Below are 22190 nucleotides of genomic sequence, written 5' to 3'. Positions count from 1 at the left end.
TCTATGTATATGTGTAGGACAAATTTTCGGAACTCGAGCATTGCACGTGATCTAACACTCACTTAACCTGTTATTTAAACTACTTACCACTTTATTACATACTAGCTTTAGCCCGCGGCTTCACTTGCGTTTACTTTATGCGTACATAACTTATTAATGTCAATATCTCGAGTTCTAAGCAACGTATCTCGATTAAACCTATACCAGATTTTTAGTTAGACCATCCGCTATACAACTAGGAAAACTGCATTAAATTTCATTTAGTCGTTTTTGCGTGATGCAAAAACAAACAGACAGACAAAAATCCTAAAAAAGATATTGATACATGTACATAGGAGTTATAAAAAATAATATATCATTATGGGGTGTTCTTTTCTAAATATATTTTTTAGGATTTTTATATTATAATAAATAATAATATACTGTAAGTGGGCTACATAGCCCAACCAACAAAAATCCTAAAAAAAATATCCTAATATAATAACAGGAAAAGAAGACTTTTTTTTCCTGTTATTATATTATGGGGTCTTCTTTTCTAAATATTTTTTTAGGATATTTGTTGGTTGAGCTATGTGGCCCACGTACAGTTTTATTATATGTAAAGATATGTATAGATTTGATGTAATGTAAGTCCATGTTAACAGTAGGCAATCTTTTGTATCTCAATCCGTAAAACTGATTTATAGAAAACTCATTTACTCGCCTACGCAGTAAAGAATAGGGATATTTTCCCAAACAAACCTTAGAATTTGTAAACGGCTGATTGTTAAACTGGTTAGTTAGTTTTTATCACCTGTATATACGTATAAATTTTACATTGAGCTTGATTATGCAGTGGTTACTACGTAGTTATTTCTTATTAGTTGCTTGGCATGCACGGTCCTGCGTCACCAACAGCATTTACTACATCACATATTAGTCAATTGGTTACATTACTAAAGGCTGCGTGTTTCGTTATGTATTGTGATAAAAATTTACTTCGCCAGTTTTGTGTTCAAATGTAGCAGTTGTCAATGTAAGTACATTTTTATATTAGTGCGTGACATATCAAAAAATATTATTTAATTATATAAGGACAGTTAACTAAATCAAGTGTGTAATGAATAAAATTTATCAATCAACTCTATAATAGACACTATAAATGACAATTGAATGAGGACACTGTAAATTGTGCTGTAAACAGTAATAGTGTCCACCATAGGGTCAATAGCCATATTTAAATACCATGATATAATATTTTTACCTTTACACTTACGGTTTATTAGTGTCCAACAAAATTATCTAGCTTCATATCTATTTTTCGTCATACATATTTGGTTTTGAGCAATGATTCAGTCATAACTTTCTACCCGTCGAAATTAATTGTGAAAAAAAAACATCTTTAATAAAAAAGCTATATTATTTGCCAGCCGAAAGGTCAAAGTCACAACATTTATTCAGAAATTAGACTTTCACAAGCACTTTTACAAGCTTTTATTTAACTTGCAATATATGTCGCTATGTCCGGTCTCGGGTGGAATCTTGCAACTCAAGTTTGAGGAGGAGGATCTTCAACAGATTAAGCTGAAATTTTGTACACACGTTTAGTTTGGATGGCAATGTATTATTATGATAAGCATGACCTGATGGTACACCCAAGAACGGCTCCTGACGTGGAAACTCCTCAGCGATTTACTGCACGACCATGATTGTTTTGTCACATATTGAATACAATCAAGATCAGTCTGTGACAACAATAAAAGCATGTGTCAAAAATGTTATTTTTGTAAAAAACTTATGTCATGTCAAGTTTTTGAATTTGAATTGTACATTTCCAAAAAGCTATAAATTGTCATTTCGGAACGACATGGACATCACTGCTATGAATGCTATGCTGTGCTATGAAGAAATGGAGAAAGAAATTAATTTAAACAGATACTTTAGCATTATATTCGTTTTGTATATTAGTTTGCCGTTTTGAGGACGTCACCGCGAATCATTCACTCATTACGGCCAAAAACCGTACCATAAACAACTTTTGACATTTAGTAAGATGGCTTTTTTGTCATTTTTGCGATATAAATGTTTTTAAATAACCAAGGTCAACCAGCACAAATACTGAAAGTAACTTCATCTAACGGTTGCAGTGCGACCTTCACTTGGCAATAAAATTATCGATAAAGAAAATTCACGCACATTGGACTACGTCTGTTCCTACTATACTCACTGGTCGTAAAAGTAACGTATATGCGTCTACGTTGCGTCCTTCAAAGTTAATGGAAAATCGTTTCGTTTCGCAAGCACTGTATGCGCGTGACTTATGCAAGAAAAACATTCTACAAATGACGTACGGGAAATATCCCACATATAAAACTAAACATAAAATAAGTTAAGAATTATTGTTAATACGAAAAGGTCCAAGTGAAACGTAATGTGGGTGTGAATGTAAGTATGATGTTACAACTATAAAAATTGATTATACCTAGATATTGCTCAATTTCTGTAACATTTTGCGAAATTTTAGTTCAGGTTTTGATAAAGAGATAATTTGGTGATAATTTTCCGTTTTGTTAAATGTTATTTTATTTAGTGGCACACAAAGCAAACCACAAAAGATATTGTAACCCAAAACCAATGCATGTCTGATAATAAATTTCAAAAAGTAATTACTGCTGTATCTTTCGCAGCCATAGAGCGTCGGGCCGCATACCTTTTTTGCTTCTTCAATTCACACAATCTTTGGTGTCCTTAGTTTTAAGACCATTAGCGGGCATATCAGCCTTGACACATTAAGCCAGTACTTTTGTATTTTCCCCTTCAACCACGACCAGGCCTTATCAGATTTAATTTATCTCCTATTATTATATTCGCATCAAAAATTCAAAATTTATTTTTTTATTAATAATAGAAACCTCTAAAAGCAAGAAATTTTATAATACAAAATTCCACACAAACGTCCTCAAGCCTATGCAGGCTTATACATAGACACGTATATGAAAAGCTCTTTTCTCATTCTCAGATTGTTACCGCCCGGGCGATACATAACTTTAACTTCCGAAGCACACGCTCTGAAATATTTATTCCTGAAACGTAAAGATCGGGGGGTGAGGGGCGGGGGTGGTTTATCCCGCGGTTTCCTTCCCGCCGTGTTTTACTTCGAGAATGGGAAGTCGCCGCCGCGCCGACGACGGGTCGATAGCGGCAAAGATAATGTACTGCGGAAGTGTTTTTCATGTATTGAAGATACTATCATGATCATATTATCCTATCTCATTAGAGTGTAATAATATAATGAGATAGTCACCGTTATTTCTAGGTTCATCGTAACATTAAAAGGACTTCAAGGCCTAATTTGTATCGGTTATTTCGTAATATTATTTCGTATTATAACTGCGTTACTATACTCAAAAAGAAATCAATATCTAAACTTTTTATTACTTTTTTTACAGTAGAATTACCTTTTTGTTGGATCTAACTTCAAATAGAATAGAATACTTTTGGTTTTATTTTTTATTAATGAAATGCGAATGAATTAAGAAGTTCCTTAGTTTTTTTTTTCATGTCAAAACAAACACACATAATAAGCACGTGCTCCTATTCTACTTTTTTAGGTTGCTACATTTCCACGTATCCTTTGACACTGCTAATAAGTCTCAAACTTCAGATTTAATGACATACTCATGTGATAAAATGTCCTTGCCTAGTCGCCACTCTACTTCATGAAGCTATATCGATACTCTTTGTCAGTTCCCCGACCTCCAGTGGGGGGTGCCCCCCACCGTTCGATTGTCTGCGGAGGCTGCCCCGCCGGTGCCATCTGATGTGCCGAGAGCACTCCAGATCTGCATAGATCGTTGCCTTCGTTTTTTCCCTATCGAAAAATCAATACTCACAGTTACAAAGTCTCAAGAGCGACACTCCTTAATTTTATTATTAATCTAATCCCAAAGCTCCTAAAATTAATTTATTTTCGTTTTCTATTTTCAATATGGGGCTTTTATATATATGTGAGGAAAGTACATTAAACAAATGTAATGTATATGTAGGTCATCTGTAGGCTTCAGAAGAATACGGTACATAATGTGAATTGCCTCTACCCAAATGCAAGATGAGCTTTCCGCCGCTCCCACCCTCAAAGGGAAAGAGGCTCAAACACCAAGCAATAAAGCCTTCGAATCTGGCAAAACAAATACAACGAACATTCCAATGCTAGATATCACTCGCCCCGCCCACACAGTTGGCATTACGACTGTAAGCTCTCCCATTGGTCGCAGCGAAGCCTTCTCCAATTCGAATTGGTTATTTTTTTTCTACAATTGAAATTGGAACTGTCCATTTGTTCTGTACGAGTGGCGTGCGCATGCGTCCCCGGGAGGCGTCTACGTCACGTAGACGTAGATACGTTTTGAGGGCTTCGAATGTTTATTGGATTGCTCTCTGTGTCCCCATTCGTATTTCGAATTCGGAAGTGGATTTGCGGTCGTACTGTGCTTAGTGCGCAGTCGTCGCGATTTTTGATAACCTTTTCTCCGATTTGCTCAACGGGATGCTTTATTTTTTTTTTGCTGTGTGTTTACCAAACATATAAATTGAGAAAGCATTAGGAAATATAGCTTTAGTTGGTATAGGTACAAATAAAGATAAGTACACCTTGAAATACGTCTTTAAAATTAAGCATTGTTCGCATGCACTTAATTATTTTGAAGTACCTATAAAATGAAGATTGCCGATAAAAAGACGAAAACTATATTCCATCACATGATTGAATATTGTATTATTATATGATTTTTAGGTTTCGGTTGAGTAATTTAGTTGTTCACGATAATCTGTTTCAATAGCGTTTGCCTGTTGCCATTGTCCTTTATGACATTCCATCGCAATTCTGTGTGTGACGTACTATTGCTTATGCAATGTTGCACCCGCAACATTCCAGCAGGCAGTACCAGGTGCTACCTGTACTTTAGTCGGGCCAACCTTAACCATACAGCATACGGTCCACATCCGCCGATATTCAGCTCAAGCAGCCGTTATATTACTCTGGCATCCACAGCTGGCTCTGTCCGGAACAATTTCATTTGCGAGTGAGCGAGGATAGCGTCGTAATTACAACAACAATCGATAGAGGCGCCACCGTCTGCCGCACGTTTAATCTCGCCAGAATCAAAGGACCGTCGCCTCACACCCGCCCTGTATCCAACACCCCACCCAGACATTACAACCTGTGAGCTTTTCACCACGTTTACAATTCACTGGCGGCATTACTCGCATCTAACGTATAATCGACAGTCATAATCGAGCAGTGGAAATCGAAGATTCTATCGGTATTGTTGGAAAGTAAAAATGTGGTGAATAGATTGTCTCCAAGCCTATATCTACACTGGCATGTTTAGCCTCCAGAACAGATAGTTGCATTTCCAGTCCGCTGCATGTACCTACTTATTCCAGCAATTTTATTAAATCCTTCCAGTTTGGAGCTTCCAGTTTGTAATTAATACTTTTCCAGGGAGAATAATTATTATTAGTCGTATCATGAAATTGATTAAATGTATTCTAACTTTTTCGATTCATATGTTATGTTAAATTTTATAGGTTTGTTGCGATATTTCTTAGACATTTCCAATTTTCTTAAATTTTCTTCCTTTTCACATTTTCTTTTTCTATTGTCACAATGTTCGTTTGATAGCAAATTTGTAAAAATATAAGGATATAAAAAATATATAACTTTATTATTTATTAGGGTTTAACCCAAGCGAAGCCGAGACAGACATCTAATTCATACATATTTTTATAATCATACACTAGTATTCATACCACTGGGATTGTTTTGAAATGGCGTTATTGGTTGATGTATCGATTGTCAATAGTTTGCAGCGGCGTCAGCGGGCGGGGTGATAGGTGGAACCTCCTTTGATTATTTCCAAGAATACAAGCAACACATTTCAAGAATTGGTAAATGCATTTCTAGACTAGATGACACTAAAATCCTTAAATATTCTTGAGAAAATCGAAATTTCCTGGTGGAAATAAAGTGTTAAGAATAGGACTAATTAAAAAACAACCTGAAAAATATATTGGTCTAGGAATATATGATGTCTTTATAAACAAAATTCGAACTGTTTTAAAGAAGGATTGTATTTCACATAAAATGAGCTATAGAGACAGCCGTAATTATTTGATACATAGGAATGTATCAAATAATTACGGCAGACAATCATACCTACTCCGGTGTATGTGTGTATGTAAAAGTAGAACAAGCATCTACGAGTTTGAACACAACACATACAAAGTAGATGAAGCGCCATGGAGCGCTATACTCGAAATCCTTAGACGTAGTACGTAACCGTACGATGCGAGTTTTATTATTATTCTACTGGATTCAATTATTCTTTCTCCTTTAACATTCAATAGATGTTTAATCATCTGAAAAATGATTATCCTTGGAAGCCGTAATAAATAGAATGTAAAGCATTATGTTTTTAGCCGTAACAAATTCCTGATTTCGACATAGTTATTATTGCCTCTTTTTGTGTAGAAATCTTTAGGGATTGTAGTGAAGTCTTCAGATGATAATTTTGAATTAATAAAATTCCTACTTTAGGTAAAGTTCGAACTGTTCTAAAAATAGCATCGCGTGTTTTTTCTCGTTCCCGTAGGAAACTCGGGAAATTCTCTAATATGTGCTCCTTTCATTTTAAATTTTAATAAAAATTTTGTGAAGACGAAGCACCCGTTTCAAACTAAATATTTTATTCCACACAAAAACCACAGACAACATCTGAACAGATTTAAAAATGCAAGGAAAAATACATAATTCCTTATATGCCTAGCCTTACGGCATTAAGTTCACCTATTGTTTACTTTTAAGTTATGCATATAATTTTTGTAACAAATACATAGTAGACGTATTAGTGACACCGATTGTTCGTTTCTTCTCTCTTTAAAAAAATGTTATTTTAATTAAATTATGCACCTAATTTGAAAGTGCCTACAAAGCCTATTTATTATGATGGAATTAAATTGGGAAATATATAAGTAGTAAGAGAACCCAACTCCGTACAGTTACGTTCTACATTCCACGCTACTTATAGAATAGGAAGCGAGTGTAGGTAATGGCGCAAAATAGTGACGCAGTATTATTGCAGGGGGTGGTGGTGGGGAGCCCCACTCCAGCGGCACCCCCCATCGGGGTGGGGGAGTCCGCGAGAAAAATAAGATCCGCACTCTGTCCCGCTTATTCTTGGGAAAAGCTTTTTGTATATTTTTTGTATGTATTCTACAGATACGCCTCTGTGTGAGTCGGTAAATAATGTATGTACCGCGTACATTCAAATGCTTTCAACGTTGTCGGATTGAGCCTCGTACCTGTTTGTTATTTTTACAAACTTTTATCTAACCGTACATCTAACTACATACTTAATATGTATTAATGAAGGGTAAATAATGTTTGTTCGGACGGAATCTTGCAATTCAATTTTGAAGCAGATGTCTTCAATCGATTGAGTTGAAATTTTGTATACACGTTTAGTTTGGATGTTAATGCATTATCATGACATGCATCATCGGACAGTGCATCCTATGCATCCAACATCGGCTCCCGACTAAGAAAGTCAACGGTTACTAAACCGTCGACTTCCTTCGTCTTGCGTCGTTCTGCATAGTCGCAACGGGGACATTATTTTGTCACTGCAATAAGTCTCTGATAAAAATAAAAGCTTTGGCAAAAATTATATTTTTGTAAAAAACTTCTTTAAATATAAATGCATATTTGAAACATTATCTTATATTGTTAATAATGGGTAATTCTTATGCAATACATTCTGTAATTGTTGACGTATTTTAGATAAGATATACCAACGTATTGAAAAGCTTCACGTATTGAAAAACCCTGATATGGTTTAGCTGATATGATTTTAATCAGTCCAGACAGTAATATCTCGTTTAAATTTTATTTGAAAAATATAGGTGCACATTGCAAATTTCAATCGTTGAACGAACACACTATTTAAAAAACATCTGTGAAATAATTATTTTCATAAAGTGGATTCTTTCCAAACAAATTTTTGGATTCGTCCAAACGCTCCGTATTAAGAAAATGACAATTGGGCTACGTTTGCTTGCTTTCGACTTTAAATAAAAATTGTTACAAAATTAGTTATGAAGGGCGAGTTTTTCTTTATTTTCAGTTCTATTAAGTAATAAGTGAAATATAAATACAACGAAAAGTTTTTCAAATATTTTATTTCTTACCATTACCGTGCGAGGTGTAAAATTAGTAAAGCGCACTCTGTGCCCCAACGCTAAACTAAGGCTGAAGAAAAAAACTGGAAAATGCTCAAAGGCAAGAGAGACACAAAAGTATCTGGTGGACGATGCACCGCGTTGTAGCTCCGTCGTGCTCCATTTGTTTTCGACAATTTATGCGTTCTCTGTCGACGGACGTCGTTGGGACAATGGGACATGGCTCTCGTGCTCTCGTGGTAACATCCTTGGAGGGATCAATGCAGAACAATGTAGAAATTGTATCAACGCGATGGCAGTGTCAAACCGTTAGAAAACAACTACTATCGAGTAGGTACTACGGAGCCACATCGTACTGCATAGTACGCAACGGGGCGCTACGGAGTAATGGAACAGGCTCTAACAGTTCGTTCTTTATGGAAAGAAAATAATTCAAAAGACCAATACTTATGGAAAGAAAATAATTCAAAAGACCAATACTAATGTATTGGTCTTTTTTCTATGGTCCTTCCGGATAATAATAATATTTAATAACCGTGCAATTCGAGCCCATCTCCATTGCTCACGATCACAACCATCGATGGAACAATGTAGAAGAACTTATATGAACTTTCGACGCATAACATCGCACCGCATCAATGTCAAAACCTATAGAAAAAACGGAGCACGACTGAGCAATGGAGACGGGCACTTAAACCTACGGATGCCGCTTCATATAAACGCCATCTCGTAACGCAACAGAGCACTAGGTACGCAATGTGAAGTAAGTATCAGAACTTGCTGTTTGTTCAGTGCCTTTGGTATGTACCTACTTCATGAACCACAAATTTAAAATTCCCAGTTTGTTGGCAAGATGGCATTGACTTTGCCGTGATGCTTTCTCTAATTTTGCTGGCTTTCGTCGAACTCAGATAGTTGCCGACGCGAACGAACTTAGAGTCGCATAACATAGCACTATGGATTTAGTAAGTACTTACTAATTCCATGCATAGCACGTACGTTTTAACCAAGATTCTTTTATCTATGGTTTTAACAGATTTTCAAATTATAGCAGTAATCGTTGCTAGAGGTCTTATATTTCTGCTTTAAAGTACTTATTGCAATTATGGTATAGAATCTATAGTCCTGCGTTTTTTGTTTATAATAATAAATTTCAAAAACAAACATCGATCCGTAGATCTCGAAATTATCTCGGTCAAAAATGCGTAGAACCACGTGTAAAGTTAGGTGTCCCGAAGGCATATATGTCCCACACAGGTATATTGTAGATATATATAGAAATGATATCTTGAAAGGATATATCAAAAAATGGTATAATGATATATTTTAGTCAAATTAATCAATACATCACAGTCTAAGCCTACGACAACTTAACCTATATGACCTTATCATAACCTGCCTTAAGGCATGACCCGTTGGGACATCAACGAGAAACGAATACAATCGCCAGCGCATGACTCAACCATCTCACTCTCACGTACACACTACAGCACATAAACCGACTCAAAAACTACGTAATTCAACCTCTATTACAACTGCTTAATGATGCATTGCTTGAAATGCCGTTCAGTGTTCAATACAATACGTGTGAGCAGGTACGAGTAACAATTTAAAATTTGGGTAGTAATGTTCCCAGGCCAATGCACTCGCTAACTGGTTGGGAGAGGACGAAAGTACGAATTTTTTAATGAAAATTCAAGTGAAAGACGGCGTAAGTGACTTGCGCCAGTTTAGTAGCAGTAAAGACATTTAAAATTAAGTTCAGATGATACCGAGGGGAAATGTTAGACTGGTGGAACTAGGTGGTTACTTGTTACGCCATATCTTCAGTATGTCTAAGTACACGGGTACTCACACACACTCAGTGGCGCTCTGTCACTTTTACTTCCGTCGCAGAATAAACACAGAAGAACGTAGAAATTGTATGAAGTTTCGACGTATAGCAACGCACGTTATGTCAAAACTCATTGAAAACAACAGTCGTGCGACGACGCAGCATGTTTTCGCTCCGTGGTTTTCTATAGGTTTTGACACTGACGTGCGTTAAAGTACGTTGAAACTTCATACAATTACTGCGTTGTTTGTCGACGGACGTCAAAACGACGGAGCGCGACTGAGCAATGGGACATGACTCTAGCATATCTGTCGAGTCCGATAATCTCCTTTACAGTGTCGACCACCGCGTAGACGATTGGCCTCTTGGACTTTTCTCATCTACTTAGCCCACCACAATCAACGTATGAACATTTATCTGTCTGTCTCCAAGCTATGTGTCCAGCAGCTTCAAACTATATAGCATACTAGTGACATTTTTCTGATTGTGCAACAGCAATAGAGTATTCCTAAATTATTCCCAGTTCCCACGAGTGAAGTGACCTAACCGGCTCCTACACATTTCTGTGTTATCTCCAACTTTCACTAGATTTGTTCAAATAGTCATACTTTCGTCACATCTCGGATGGGCTTGCGACATTGGCTTACCTACTACCTTTTTTCCTAATAGTATTCAATATAGCCCATGGTACAGATTAGATAATAGTTCCAGTAGGTACCCATGGTGTCGAAGTCCGTCTCACCGGCTTTTTATCGGATGGAGGATCTGGCAAAATAGACACCACTGACGCTTTTTCGTATATTTTAGAACTTGAATTTTATTCTTATTTGTCATAGGTTTATGGGCTTATTATTTAGTAGAATTCGAAGCTGCAGCCTCAACAAGCACACAAGTGGGACTTTCAATCACGCGCTAGCCACCACAGTCACCACGATTGTTTTAAAATAAGAACCTTCATCTGATAATATTATAATCTGCTCATCAAATAAGTCAACCTTAACTCAAGTTGCGAATCTCCGTGCGGTTGCAAAAATGCCGATTTTGAGTTTTATATTCTGTTGACTACACTAAGCTAATTATATATAATTATATTATCTATCAATTTAGACATAACAGATGAAATACTTATTGTTGTGTACATTTTAATATATGGAGAAGGTAAAAAAAATCTAATTAGCGTTAGAGCCATGCCATGCTGCATCGATTTGTCGTCCATCGACAACGCCGAAATTGTATGAAGTTTTGATGTACGTCAACGCACGTCATTTACAAAAAGTACAAGTATACAACGGAGGACGATGGATTTTCTTCCTGGTGAGTCGTCACAACGGAGCACGACTGAGTAATGTGGCGTGGCTATAAGTCAGCTTGATTCTCACATATGTTCTAATAGTGAATACCCTATCGCCGGTAAGAGATCCCTACATGGGATACCTAAATCCGCCGTCGTACATGTATCTTGTATTAATTTTAAATTATGTTTTATTTTCATGCAATAAAGTTCTAAATTAAACCAACAAACCCTAGATAGGTAGTCTTATAACGTCAATAAAATGTGTTTGTATATTAGCGCTTAAATTTCCCTTCGCGTGGCCCTTTCTCTGCCCGGCGCTTGAACCCTGCGCGGGGTGACATTGCGGGTACCTCGGATTGCGCTCCTCATTTCTTGATACTTTTGATTCGTCCACATTGTTGTTGTCCTTACTAATATTATAAACGCAAGAGAACATTTGTTTATTTGTTCTTTTCCTCTTCACACTTTATCTGCTAAACCAATCGTCTTGAAATGTCACATATTCTTAAGAGCACGGAAAAGGATTTAGGGTACCATTTATCCTGGAAAAAAGAACTTTTCTCTTTTTAAATTCACGCGGGCTAAGCCACGGTCTGCTACTGCAGTGAAGTTTGTTGCACCGTTTCTTCTTTGCGCTTCGGAATTCGGCATTAGTTTTAAGTAAATTTTTAACGTCAAAATATGTATTTCCTAAGGTGAATAAAGTATTTATAATTTGTAAACTTTTTTGTATACGGTTTTTTATGCAAGAATGACATAATAAGGAAAAGCGAGGACTATAGGCTATGTAGACTGTTGACTTTCCACAAAACAATAAAAGGCGCTACCTTAAAAATAAATAATTCCATTTTATGTCGTCCCACATTAAATTGAATTATTTATTTTTCAGGTACTAATTACTATTAATTTACTACCCTTACTGCCAATAAATCATAAATTAATAAGATAGTAACTGCCAATAAATTAATAAGATAATGTTTTTTTACCGAGTTAGAATACATAGATAAATTTTATTAGTATTACATAAGTTAGTTATTAATATTACTGACACGACATTATACAAACTCACGAGTACAGCACATTAGGCCATAAGGTGTAAGCCTGATATCCCACCATGTAAGTGCAATGGCGTGGCGGACGAATGTCATTTTTATTATGCTCCGAAAATACATAATTATGAAACCTATTATCTTTGTTAAAATGTAAAAAAGAGGCACAATTACACACTTATTCCTACAAGTATCAAAATGCTGCAAATCTGGTTCACTTTTAACATGCAGTGCACTTCCATTAAAGCGTATGGATGCAACGTCTTGCATTTTTTTCGGCAGTTTTTAACTTTGTCCTTGAATTTCAAGTTTAGATTACGCACTGCATTGCATAAAGGTTGACGCACATTTATCTGCCCCGTTTGCTAAAATATTTTGCTATCGGACGACGTACTCACTTTTTAGTTGTGCTACGTAAAACTAATAAACATATTGAATACCTATATTTTTTTACACATAAACATAAGCGCTTGATTCTCCAGCAATGTCACAGGAAAAGAGTTAATAACACCTCAGAAGCGGTGGTGGTGTAATGGTTAAGACGCCCGCCTGTGGATCGAAAGGTCTCAGGTTCGAATTCTACTCGTGCCACATGAGTTTGTATACCAATCTGACTCACGTATAGTAGTTTTCATCGACCACCACTTGCTTCCGGTGAAGGAAAACATCGTGAGGCAACCTGCACACTGGTTGATTCTTATTAACTTGTGTGTGAAATGGAGAAGGCAATGGCAAACCACTCCATTAATAATGCCAAGTTGTTGTGTGTGTTTCATTCCACGTAATAACCACGACCCTCAGCCATGAGGAATACGACTATGAAGAGAACACCTCAAAAAAAGAATGATTATGATATGAAATTCATGTTTGTTTCAAATTCACGCATGCGAAGACGCGGATGATAGTATTTTTAATAGTATTTTACTTACAGAGGTAAAATTGTTACTTACATGCCGTAAAATAGATATTAATAATAATGATAATGCCGTAAAATTGTTCTCGTCTCAATAGATATATTTTTCACTAGGTAGTTGTTGTGTGCAATTGAGCGATGTCCTTAAGCACATACATACATTATAAAGGTACGAGTACATATATTACCAAAAGTCTGTGCTACGTAAATACAATAATATATGCAAGTAAGCAGGTTGTTGTTTCAACAGCTTGCTTATTATGATCTCCGAATAAAATATCAAGGATAATTTTCATGAGTAGTTAGGTACCTACTACTTTTATTCACATCCCTAATTAAACACTGCATCTTTCCTATAAAAGTTTACTAGGTTCTATTTCCATTAAGTACTAATTTTTATTTTTGTATTCTGTTGCCTGTCTGTAATCTTCCTGAATGAACTAAAATTGACATTAGAATCTACAATCTGTTTAAATTTAATTTACGTTCATTCAAATGCACGTACAAGAGTTGGAAATATGACCTAAGACAATTTTACGACCAGTATGACGTCACAGAAAATACTTATAGCACTATAAAACAATATGCATCCGGAAACCCAACATAAAAACCTTGCATAATGAACCTATATCCGTGAATTAGTCAATACAAATAACATTAGGCTAGGTCATGATTCCTAACCCTACGCCGATGCAATACAGTAATAAACAAAACAAAAGATCACCAGTGTTCGGTTGGGGCAATGCACTTATTCGTGGCCGGTCAAGAAGACCGGAGGCGCGGGACAGGCCCAAAATTCGTGATCTGCGTGACAATGTCTTACTGAACCACGAAAGAGCAATTTCAACTCTCTGCTACAGAGTTCAGAGCTCATTTTCTCTATTCAGATTATTTTCATTTAAGTAAACCTGCAGCGAACGCATACAGAGATAAGTATTTCGTGTCTTGTTATTAAACTGCATTATTTTATGAACCACATTTTGGTGAATTGATTAAGTTGCAATGGACCGTAATGTTAGAAGTCCTAGAGATTTTTACTTATTCGCAATAGTTATTAGGTAACTATTGCTCCATAGATAAAATGTCCATTATGTGCTAAAAAAATCAAAAGCTAAAAATTAAAAAAAAAAAATAATTCTTAGTATAGATTGCGGAAATTTGGCTCACGTTTAAAAAAAACTATAACAACTTTTTTCTTTCCTCATTTTCCTTAAGAATTATGAAATTTTCTCGATTCGCAAAACGAAGGTAACAACATTATCCTAAATATCTAACTAACTGAGGAAACTATTAATTCCGCTAGATTATAAATTGCATATAGAATCATGGTGGTCAACAGGTTTGATGACGCATGACTCATAAAGTTACCAGTAAATGGTTATAAGTACATAAACATAATTTTGTACTATCATTTTATTGGTCATCAGTGAAATAGTTCCTAGTTTTATTGACGTCACTACTAAGTCTTCACAGTAAAAAGTACATGGATGATGATTTACTTACATAAAATGTGAGAGACATTGTGGTGATACCATTAAAAATATGTGTAATTTTCTTTAGAAAAATTATGTTAATTATTTTCATCTTTGCAAGGTATATTATTTTTGAATTTTGATTAAAGAATGAATAAGGGCATAACGATAATGATTTCACTGTTAAAATTAAATTCGAAATTGTTTAAACAAAAATATCGTGGGGAAATATAGCCAAAAGTCATATATTGTACAAAATACCGAAACCTCGTAAGTTTATTACAAGAGTTACTTGGTTAAGTAAATACTTATAGACATCGAAGTTAAAAGTCATAAGTTTCGAAAAATAATTCAATATACCTAATCAATGTAGACATTTTGAACTTCTATGTTTTTATATGTTCTTAGTTTTTTTTATTTTTGATTTAGTTTGGACATTGACACTTTGTCTGTTTATTTTGATATGTAGATAAGTACGTGGGTTTACTCAAACTTATCATAAATACATAGTAAAAAACAAAGTCGCTTCCCGCTATCTGTCCCTATGTATGCTTAGATGTTAAAACTACGCAACGAATTTTGATGCGGAATAATGTGATTTCCTGAGGAAGGATAAGGTGTATAATTAATTATAATTTTACCCAAGCGAAGCCGGGACGGGCAACTAGTATCTTATACTTTTATTTATTCTATAACAGTTAGGTATTTCCTGTATATTGCCAAAGGCTAACAAAAAAGTTGCACAGATAAACAAAAATAGCCGAAGATGAGTCCATTGATAGACGATTGAATAATTTCCTACACAAAAGATTAACTACAATGTCGGCGCCGTGATCCACTGATATCGGATCTATTTTCGGATAGTTCAGTACGAAATCGCCTTACTTTGTAGTTACAAAATCAACAGTACTTACTCATATAGTCCAAGGGACAGTTAGTTATTATTCCTAGAAAAACTATTTGCATGTACTGTTAATTGGATAAAACTATATTTTTATTTATTAAAAATGTCGACAAAACGAATGATGAGAAAGTGCGGGACTCTCCAGATACAGGTTTCTATAGCTTATTATAGGCGAGCCTCTGTTACATGTTTGTAATGAAGATCTTTGTTATAAATAAAAATAACATATTTTATTTTTAAACAATGGAAAATATTTTTTTATTAATAATGATAAATCCTAAATATTTTCTCCTTTTGACAGTTATTCGGTTTTTCATATGCACATATTTCATTGATAACATATAATATTAGGATTTTCTAATATATTATATATTGTATAATTTAATTTTTAAGTATTCATTAATATTGTATCTGTCCCGTCCTAAAAAACATACTTTTGTATACATTCTTATTGCGTAAAAGTACCTATGCGCTATGTATGTATTATAATCTAGCATTTCCGAACTGTCCATGAGTTTGTTTCGGAATTTCTTCTCAGCAGTGGTCAATAAGCAGCGTTTCAATATTGTAGTTGGCAATTAGTAAGTTTTTCTTAATATATATTGAAAAATAAATTTGATTGAAATGATTATACTAACTGTAGAATAAAAAACATAACTCTTTTGCCTTCTTTATTTCACATAGGTACAGATCCACCAACATCCAGGCAAAAATTAATGATTTTACGCCACAAAAGAAGCCCTGCGATATAAAAAAAAACAGATCGAGCATGTTGTTGTTAACCGCGATTGTAGCGGTGCCGTGTGTTCAATTTCAAAGCGAGACAAGCTCTAGTTGTTGTTTCAGTATTACACAAAATCAACTCCTCAACATTTTAAATTAAGATCAAAAAATACACCAATAGCTCCTGGCCTTGTAATGGGGAAAATTCTTTTCCAATATTTATTCGTGAATATTCTTATGTAAAATAGTGTACAAGGAAACTGTAACAAAAGAAAATCTTATTTATTTACATACTTACTTGAAATTATTGTTCTAGGTAGCTAAATTGCATCTTTTTTTTGTTAAAAGCTTCTAATAGGCACTGAAGCTTGCGCGAGAGATTTGTCCGATATTGATTTTCTGTATATCCTACGTAACAATGTTTTGTTGGATAATGACGTAAAATCGTCACAAAGTTTTGTCATTATTTAAGTTTACATCACGTGACTCAATGAGCCAAAACGCGACTACTAAAATTGAAACAGACGTAGCAAACAGACGAGCGTAAAACGTAAAGTTTTCAAATCAAATCTGATAAGAAATCAATCTAAAACGAATGCTTCTGTTACGTGGATAGCGTAAGAAACGTAACATGAAGTAATATTTCATCATCGAATACGCAGATGAAAATTATGACGATACATACGTATTGTTCGAGTAGGATGTAGTATGTAAGAAACAATGATACTAAGCCCTTCTGGAAGGATAGGGACCAATGCTGTTTATATGGGTTTCTTATGGTCTTTCTTCTCAGCAGGGGTCGTTCTAAAATGCCATTAGTCTGTAGATTTTTGAGAAATCACTATTTATTATGTGTGCAGTATATGCGAAGGTCTAATATCTGAATAAAAGATTTGACTTGATTTTAAGTCATAAATTTTTATATCATTAGGTACATGGTATTTTTCGGGTTTCGAGGTAAACAAGAAATTATTTAATTGTGTAATTATCCTCACCACGAGCGAAAGTTCCGTTAATGCTGTTAGAAGATAACGGAAATATATCTTATATAAAACGGAAACAAAACTTAATGCACTTTTGTTCTAGGTATTATGTACTTTATAATGCCAAGGCTCAACCAGATTCCTGTAAAATAAATACAAATAAGTATATATAGGTCCAATAAATGATGCTGAAACAACTTTTCAAAATATGAAAATAGTCACTGATCAGATGATTTTTCAATATGCGTCATGGGACGTCAAAATGTGCCGTATTTCGATATAATTCATTAATTGTTCTGCTCATTTAAATCCCCTAGAAATGAGTACCCAAGAAATATTTATATAAAAATATATAAAGAAATTATATTTATTTGTAGAAACCACCCTCGTGTGAAGACGGATGCGTCCACGGGTGAAGTTCGCAGCAAGCGCTAGGCCGCGCCGCGCGGTGACGATGTTGCGCGTCGACGGAGCCGCATATAAATGCATACAGTCTGCTCTCTCCCGCGACTTCTCGTCTGAAGCGCGCCGAGCGGCTACCTAACGCACGCCCAAACCTCACTAACCAAATTTCAAAAAATCGAAAATAAAATGGACAACGCTGAGCTGTACGAAAAAGGGAACAACATGCAAAAACGGGACGCCCTGGAATCACTACAAGATTACGCAGACAAAATCAAATGGAAACAATACGGAGCCAGAATCTTGGACATCGGCAGCGGAGACGGAACCGTGACCACCAGAATTTTAAAAGAGTACACTCCACAGAACTACAAAATAATCGTTGGTTGTGATGTGAGCGAGAAAATGGTGCAGTTCGCAAACGACAATCACGGGAACGAGAGGACCCGGTTCATCTTGCTCAACATTGAAAATTACCCGCCCAAGGAACTGATGGGATCCTTCGACCACGTAGTTTCATTTTACACACTACATTGGATCAAAAATCAAAAGTAAGTGACATGTTAATTTTGCTTCAAATTTTCCGAATTATTAAATAATGGTAATTAATTCGTAATAAACTTCATTAACATATAATTATGCCCAAGTTAATTTTAATTAAGCATGGTTTAAGTAATTTTGATATTCACTATAAAATTATAATTTTAAACTTCACTACGTATTACCTACTAAATTTACACAATCTACGATCGTAGCTCCGCGTAGCACTACTACGCACTCGTAGACCTAGATCTTGACATAGATCATAGCTATATAGCAATGTATGCAGCGAGAGGCTATTAAAGAAATCAAGTCTTTATTTTTGTTGGTTATTACGTGAAATTCTATGAAGGAAACAGGGCTAAACCCTCCTATAACTCTGTGAGAATGCAACTTCGCTTTCAATAACGAATTATATTAATATTTTTATGCACAGACCGGGCATTATAAATCTAAAAAAAATACAAATCCTTTTAATTTTAATTTGATACAATATCATAATTAACAAACTTCACTATTAGTTATATTTAAAACTTACACTAATTTATAAAAACTCCTATAACCATTATTTTTGTAATTATAATTCTGATTCCAGGTCTGCGTTTATGAACATATTCGACCTGATGACGGAAGATGGTAGCTGTTTTCTGATATTTTGCGGACGGAATCCTATATTCGATGTGTACCGAACTTTGTCCAAGAGAAGCATTTGGCGACCGTGGTTGGAAAATGTCGACCGATTCATATCTCCATACCACGACTCTGAGGTAAGATTTATTATTTCTAAAATCATCTAAATATTTATAACATCTCTCTTTCTGTTTCATCTGAGTTTATTCCGAGTATTATCTATACTAGCCGTCTAGTTCAGCTCTTATATACCAACTGTTTTTCAAACGGACTTCGGCATCCTTGGTTATAAATAAAATATTTATAAGTATAAAATATTTATTAAGTGTTATAAATAAAATATTTATAATATCGGCAACTTAGAAATCTAATGAAAATTCGAATTCTTTCAAAAAGGGACGTTAAGGAAAGAGACGATTCACGATTCTTAGCAAAATTTTACAATCTCGAAACGATGACATACATTCATGCATTTGCCTTGGCAAAACAGCAAAATAATGAATACCATGAACCTACTTCATAGAGCCTAGCCAAAAAAACAATAATTTAGCTATTTATGATATCTATGTAAAAACTATATACGGCCAAAGGACCAAACAGTCACACATTTGGCAGTGCATTGTTGGTTTGACAAAATATAATGTAAGACAAATTCACAATGATATAATTTCAATAATTCCAGGACCCTGAGAAAGAAATCACACAAATGTTAGACAACATCGGGTTCCGAGACATCTACGTTACATGCAAGAAGAAGCACTTCGTTTTCGACAGCGCTGACGCTATCAAAAGTAAGTTTGTTTTATTTTTACAAATAGTTACTTGAAAATTTTTAACTGAATAAACAACTACTTTATTATGTGTATTATTTATTATAATTATCGGCAAACATGTGCTACTTTTCTTTTTTCAAAAATCGAACCCCTAATTAGTATGATTGGGGGTGAAAGTTTGTATGAAAATTATGTTTGTTCCGCTTTTGCAAATAATATCACGCGGGCAAAGGCGCTGGCAAAAGCTAATTGTGATATAATTTTAAATATGTACTTATTTGGATGTTATTATTTCAGGTGCAGTAAAAGCCGTCAATCCATTCAGCATTCCTAGTGAACTTTACAACGACTTTCTAGAAGACTATTTGGAGGTTGTCCGGCGCATGCGCATCATGGACGAAGCGAATAATAACCAAAGCACCGTCAAGTATGAATACGACCTAATCATAGTGCACGCTAGTAAATAATTTTGACGATTTATCAACTTTTTACAAGCTTTTATTTAACTTGAAATGAGTATATGTATGAGTGTAAGTTATGTATGTATGTATGTTCAGGTGGAATCTTGCAACTTTATTTTGAAGCATATATTCAACCGATCAAGCAGAAATTTTGTATACACGTTTAATCTGGCTGACAATGCGTAATTATTACATGTATGACCTGATGGTGCACCGGATCGGCCCCCGACGAGGGAACTCGTTAAAGGTTTATTATGATTTTTTAACATGTGTCGAGTAAATGCAATAAGATCTCTGTGACGACATTAAAAGCTTGTGTTAAAGTCGGTCGAGCGGTTTAGCCGTGAAAGCGGAAGAGATAGATAGACAGACAGACTTTCGCATTTATAATATTAGTATGGATTTGTAGATATTTGACTTATGTCAAAAACACTAAGTACTTACATATAAGTATTATAGTTTATAAGAATAGTCTCTCTATTATCAAATAAGAAATGATTTTTAAAACTGCGACCAAATTGAAATTGAAATTTAATAGTTTCTATGTAATTTCGGTAAAACTGTATTAAGTAGTAGGTATTCAATGTGTCACCGAACTAATATAGAAACTGTTTACAACCAATCTAATGAAATAAAATACGTTTCATCTATACAGATATACAGATTTATAAAAGATAAATATATAGATCTTTGCTCAAGTACAAAATCTAATGTGTCTAATATAATATTTTTGCTTTTAGAAGATTCTAAGTTACGAATGTTCTTAAAATTAACAATGAGAGCAGTGACTTGTGCTGTGTATATTTTAGCGTATTTGCACTAGTAAGTTTTGCTAGTTTGATGAAAACTTGCGGGATGTAAAATTTTGTTTCAAGAAATTACGGTAAATTTACATTAGCAAAAGTTAAGCATAAACTTAATAGTGTAAAATCGGCCTTAGTTTTAAATCTAGTTAAGTATGTAATGTAACGATGGTAAACGGTTTGGTGTGGATGAAGAAGCTTTAAAATATTTATAAGTACTACCCACCTGTGAGCAAATGCATTATTTTATATCGTAAATACCTGTATACAGTAATTTAAGTAAGATCTTATTACCCAAGAACATGTATTGAAAAGGTTTTAAAATGCCTAAAACCGAAAGCGGAGTCTTTAGTAGCTGTAAGAGCCTCCTGTTTGAATAATTGATAAAGAAAAAATAATTATTAAAATTGACGATGATAACGTCCGTTTAAACGTTTGATGGTAGTGTATTTTCGTATATAGATAGATAAAAATTACGTGTTACCTTTACGATTGGTAAAGAGTATACGAAAATTATGTTCGATTAATTTTAAGACAGAGAATCGAATTACGTTTTTAAATAGATATTTATATTTTTATATTAAATGTATGGAATATGACAAACACGTTCTTATTTTTGAACTACCCTTCCAGTGTAACCTTCCTCTTTATATATATTTCTATATATATATATATATATATATATATATATATATAGTTTAACATATAACAATTTTGCGGGCCAGTACAAAGACGCTAATAATTTCAGCTGGATCGCAGGTAAAGCTCGACCTTTCCACAATTTTTTTACCGTTTTGTGAAAATAAATATGACAGATTCTTGGATCAAAACTAATCTTTATGCCAACATTATTATTCCAAAACATTAATTGAATCCAAAACCGTAAAATGCCGCAAAGATCGAGGTTCGATGGCAATCCAGCTGAAGTTGGATTGCTGATCGTACTACGTGGAATTACCAAATTTTGCTCATCGACCAGTACGTGACAATGACAATAATGTGAAAGATTTTTATCTACTCTGCACTCCATTTTGGTTATATGCCGACTTATTTTTGGCAAAATTTATAATAGATCAAAACTTTTCCATAATAATGGAGACTTTGATGAACAAAAACTGACCGCAGTTTATTACCAAATATACGCATATCAAAACATTTCACCCTGATTTACTCAACGTGTAGCTACAGTTTC

The 22190-nt window shown here is 34.7% G+C and overlaps 1 protein-coding gene across 1 annotated transcript; it reads left to right on the top strand.

Moving 5' to 3' along the window:
* Positions 1-628: 628 nt before the first annotated feature.
* Positions 629-21601, top strand: jhamt (juvenile hormone acid methyltransferase). Its single transcript, XM_053756944.2, has 5 exons — positions 629-1015; positions 17767-18342; positions 18927-19098; positions 19644-19752; positions 20032-21601. The coding sequence occupies exons 2-5, from the start codon at positions 17981-17983 to the stop codon at positions 20199-20201; spliced, it is 813 nt and encodes a 270-aa protein (XP_053612919.1). The 5' UTR covers positions 629-1015; positions 17767-17980; the 3' UTR covers positions 20202-21601.
* Positions 21602-22190: the final 589 nt, after the last annotated feature.

This window comes from Plodia interpunctella, chromosome 16, assembly GCF_027563975.2.
Source record: "Plodia interpunctella isolate USDA-ARS_2022_Savannah chromosome 16, ilPloInte3.2, whole genome shotgun sequence".
NCBI lineage: Eukaryota > Metazoa > Arthropoda > Insecta > Lepidoptera > Pyralidae > Plodia > Plodia interpunctella.
Note: the sequence above shows the minus strand (reverse complement) of the source record. Positions and strands in the feature narration are given on the sequence as shown.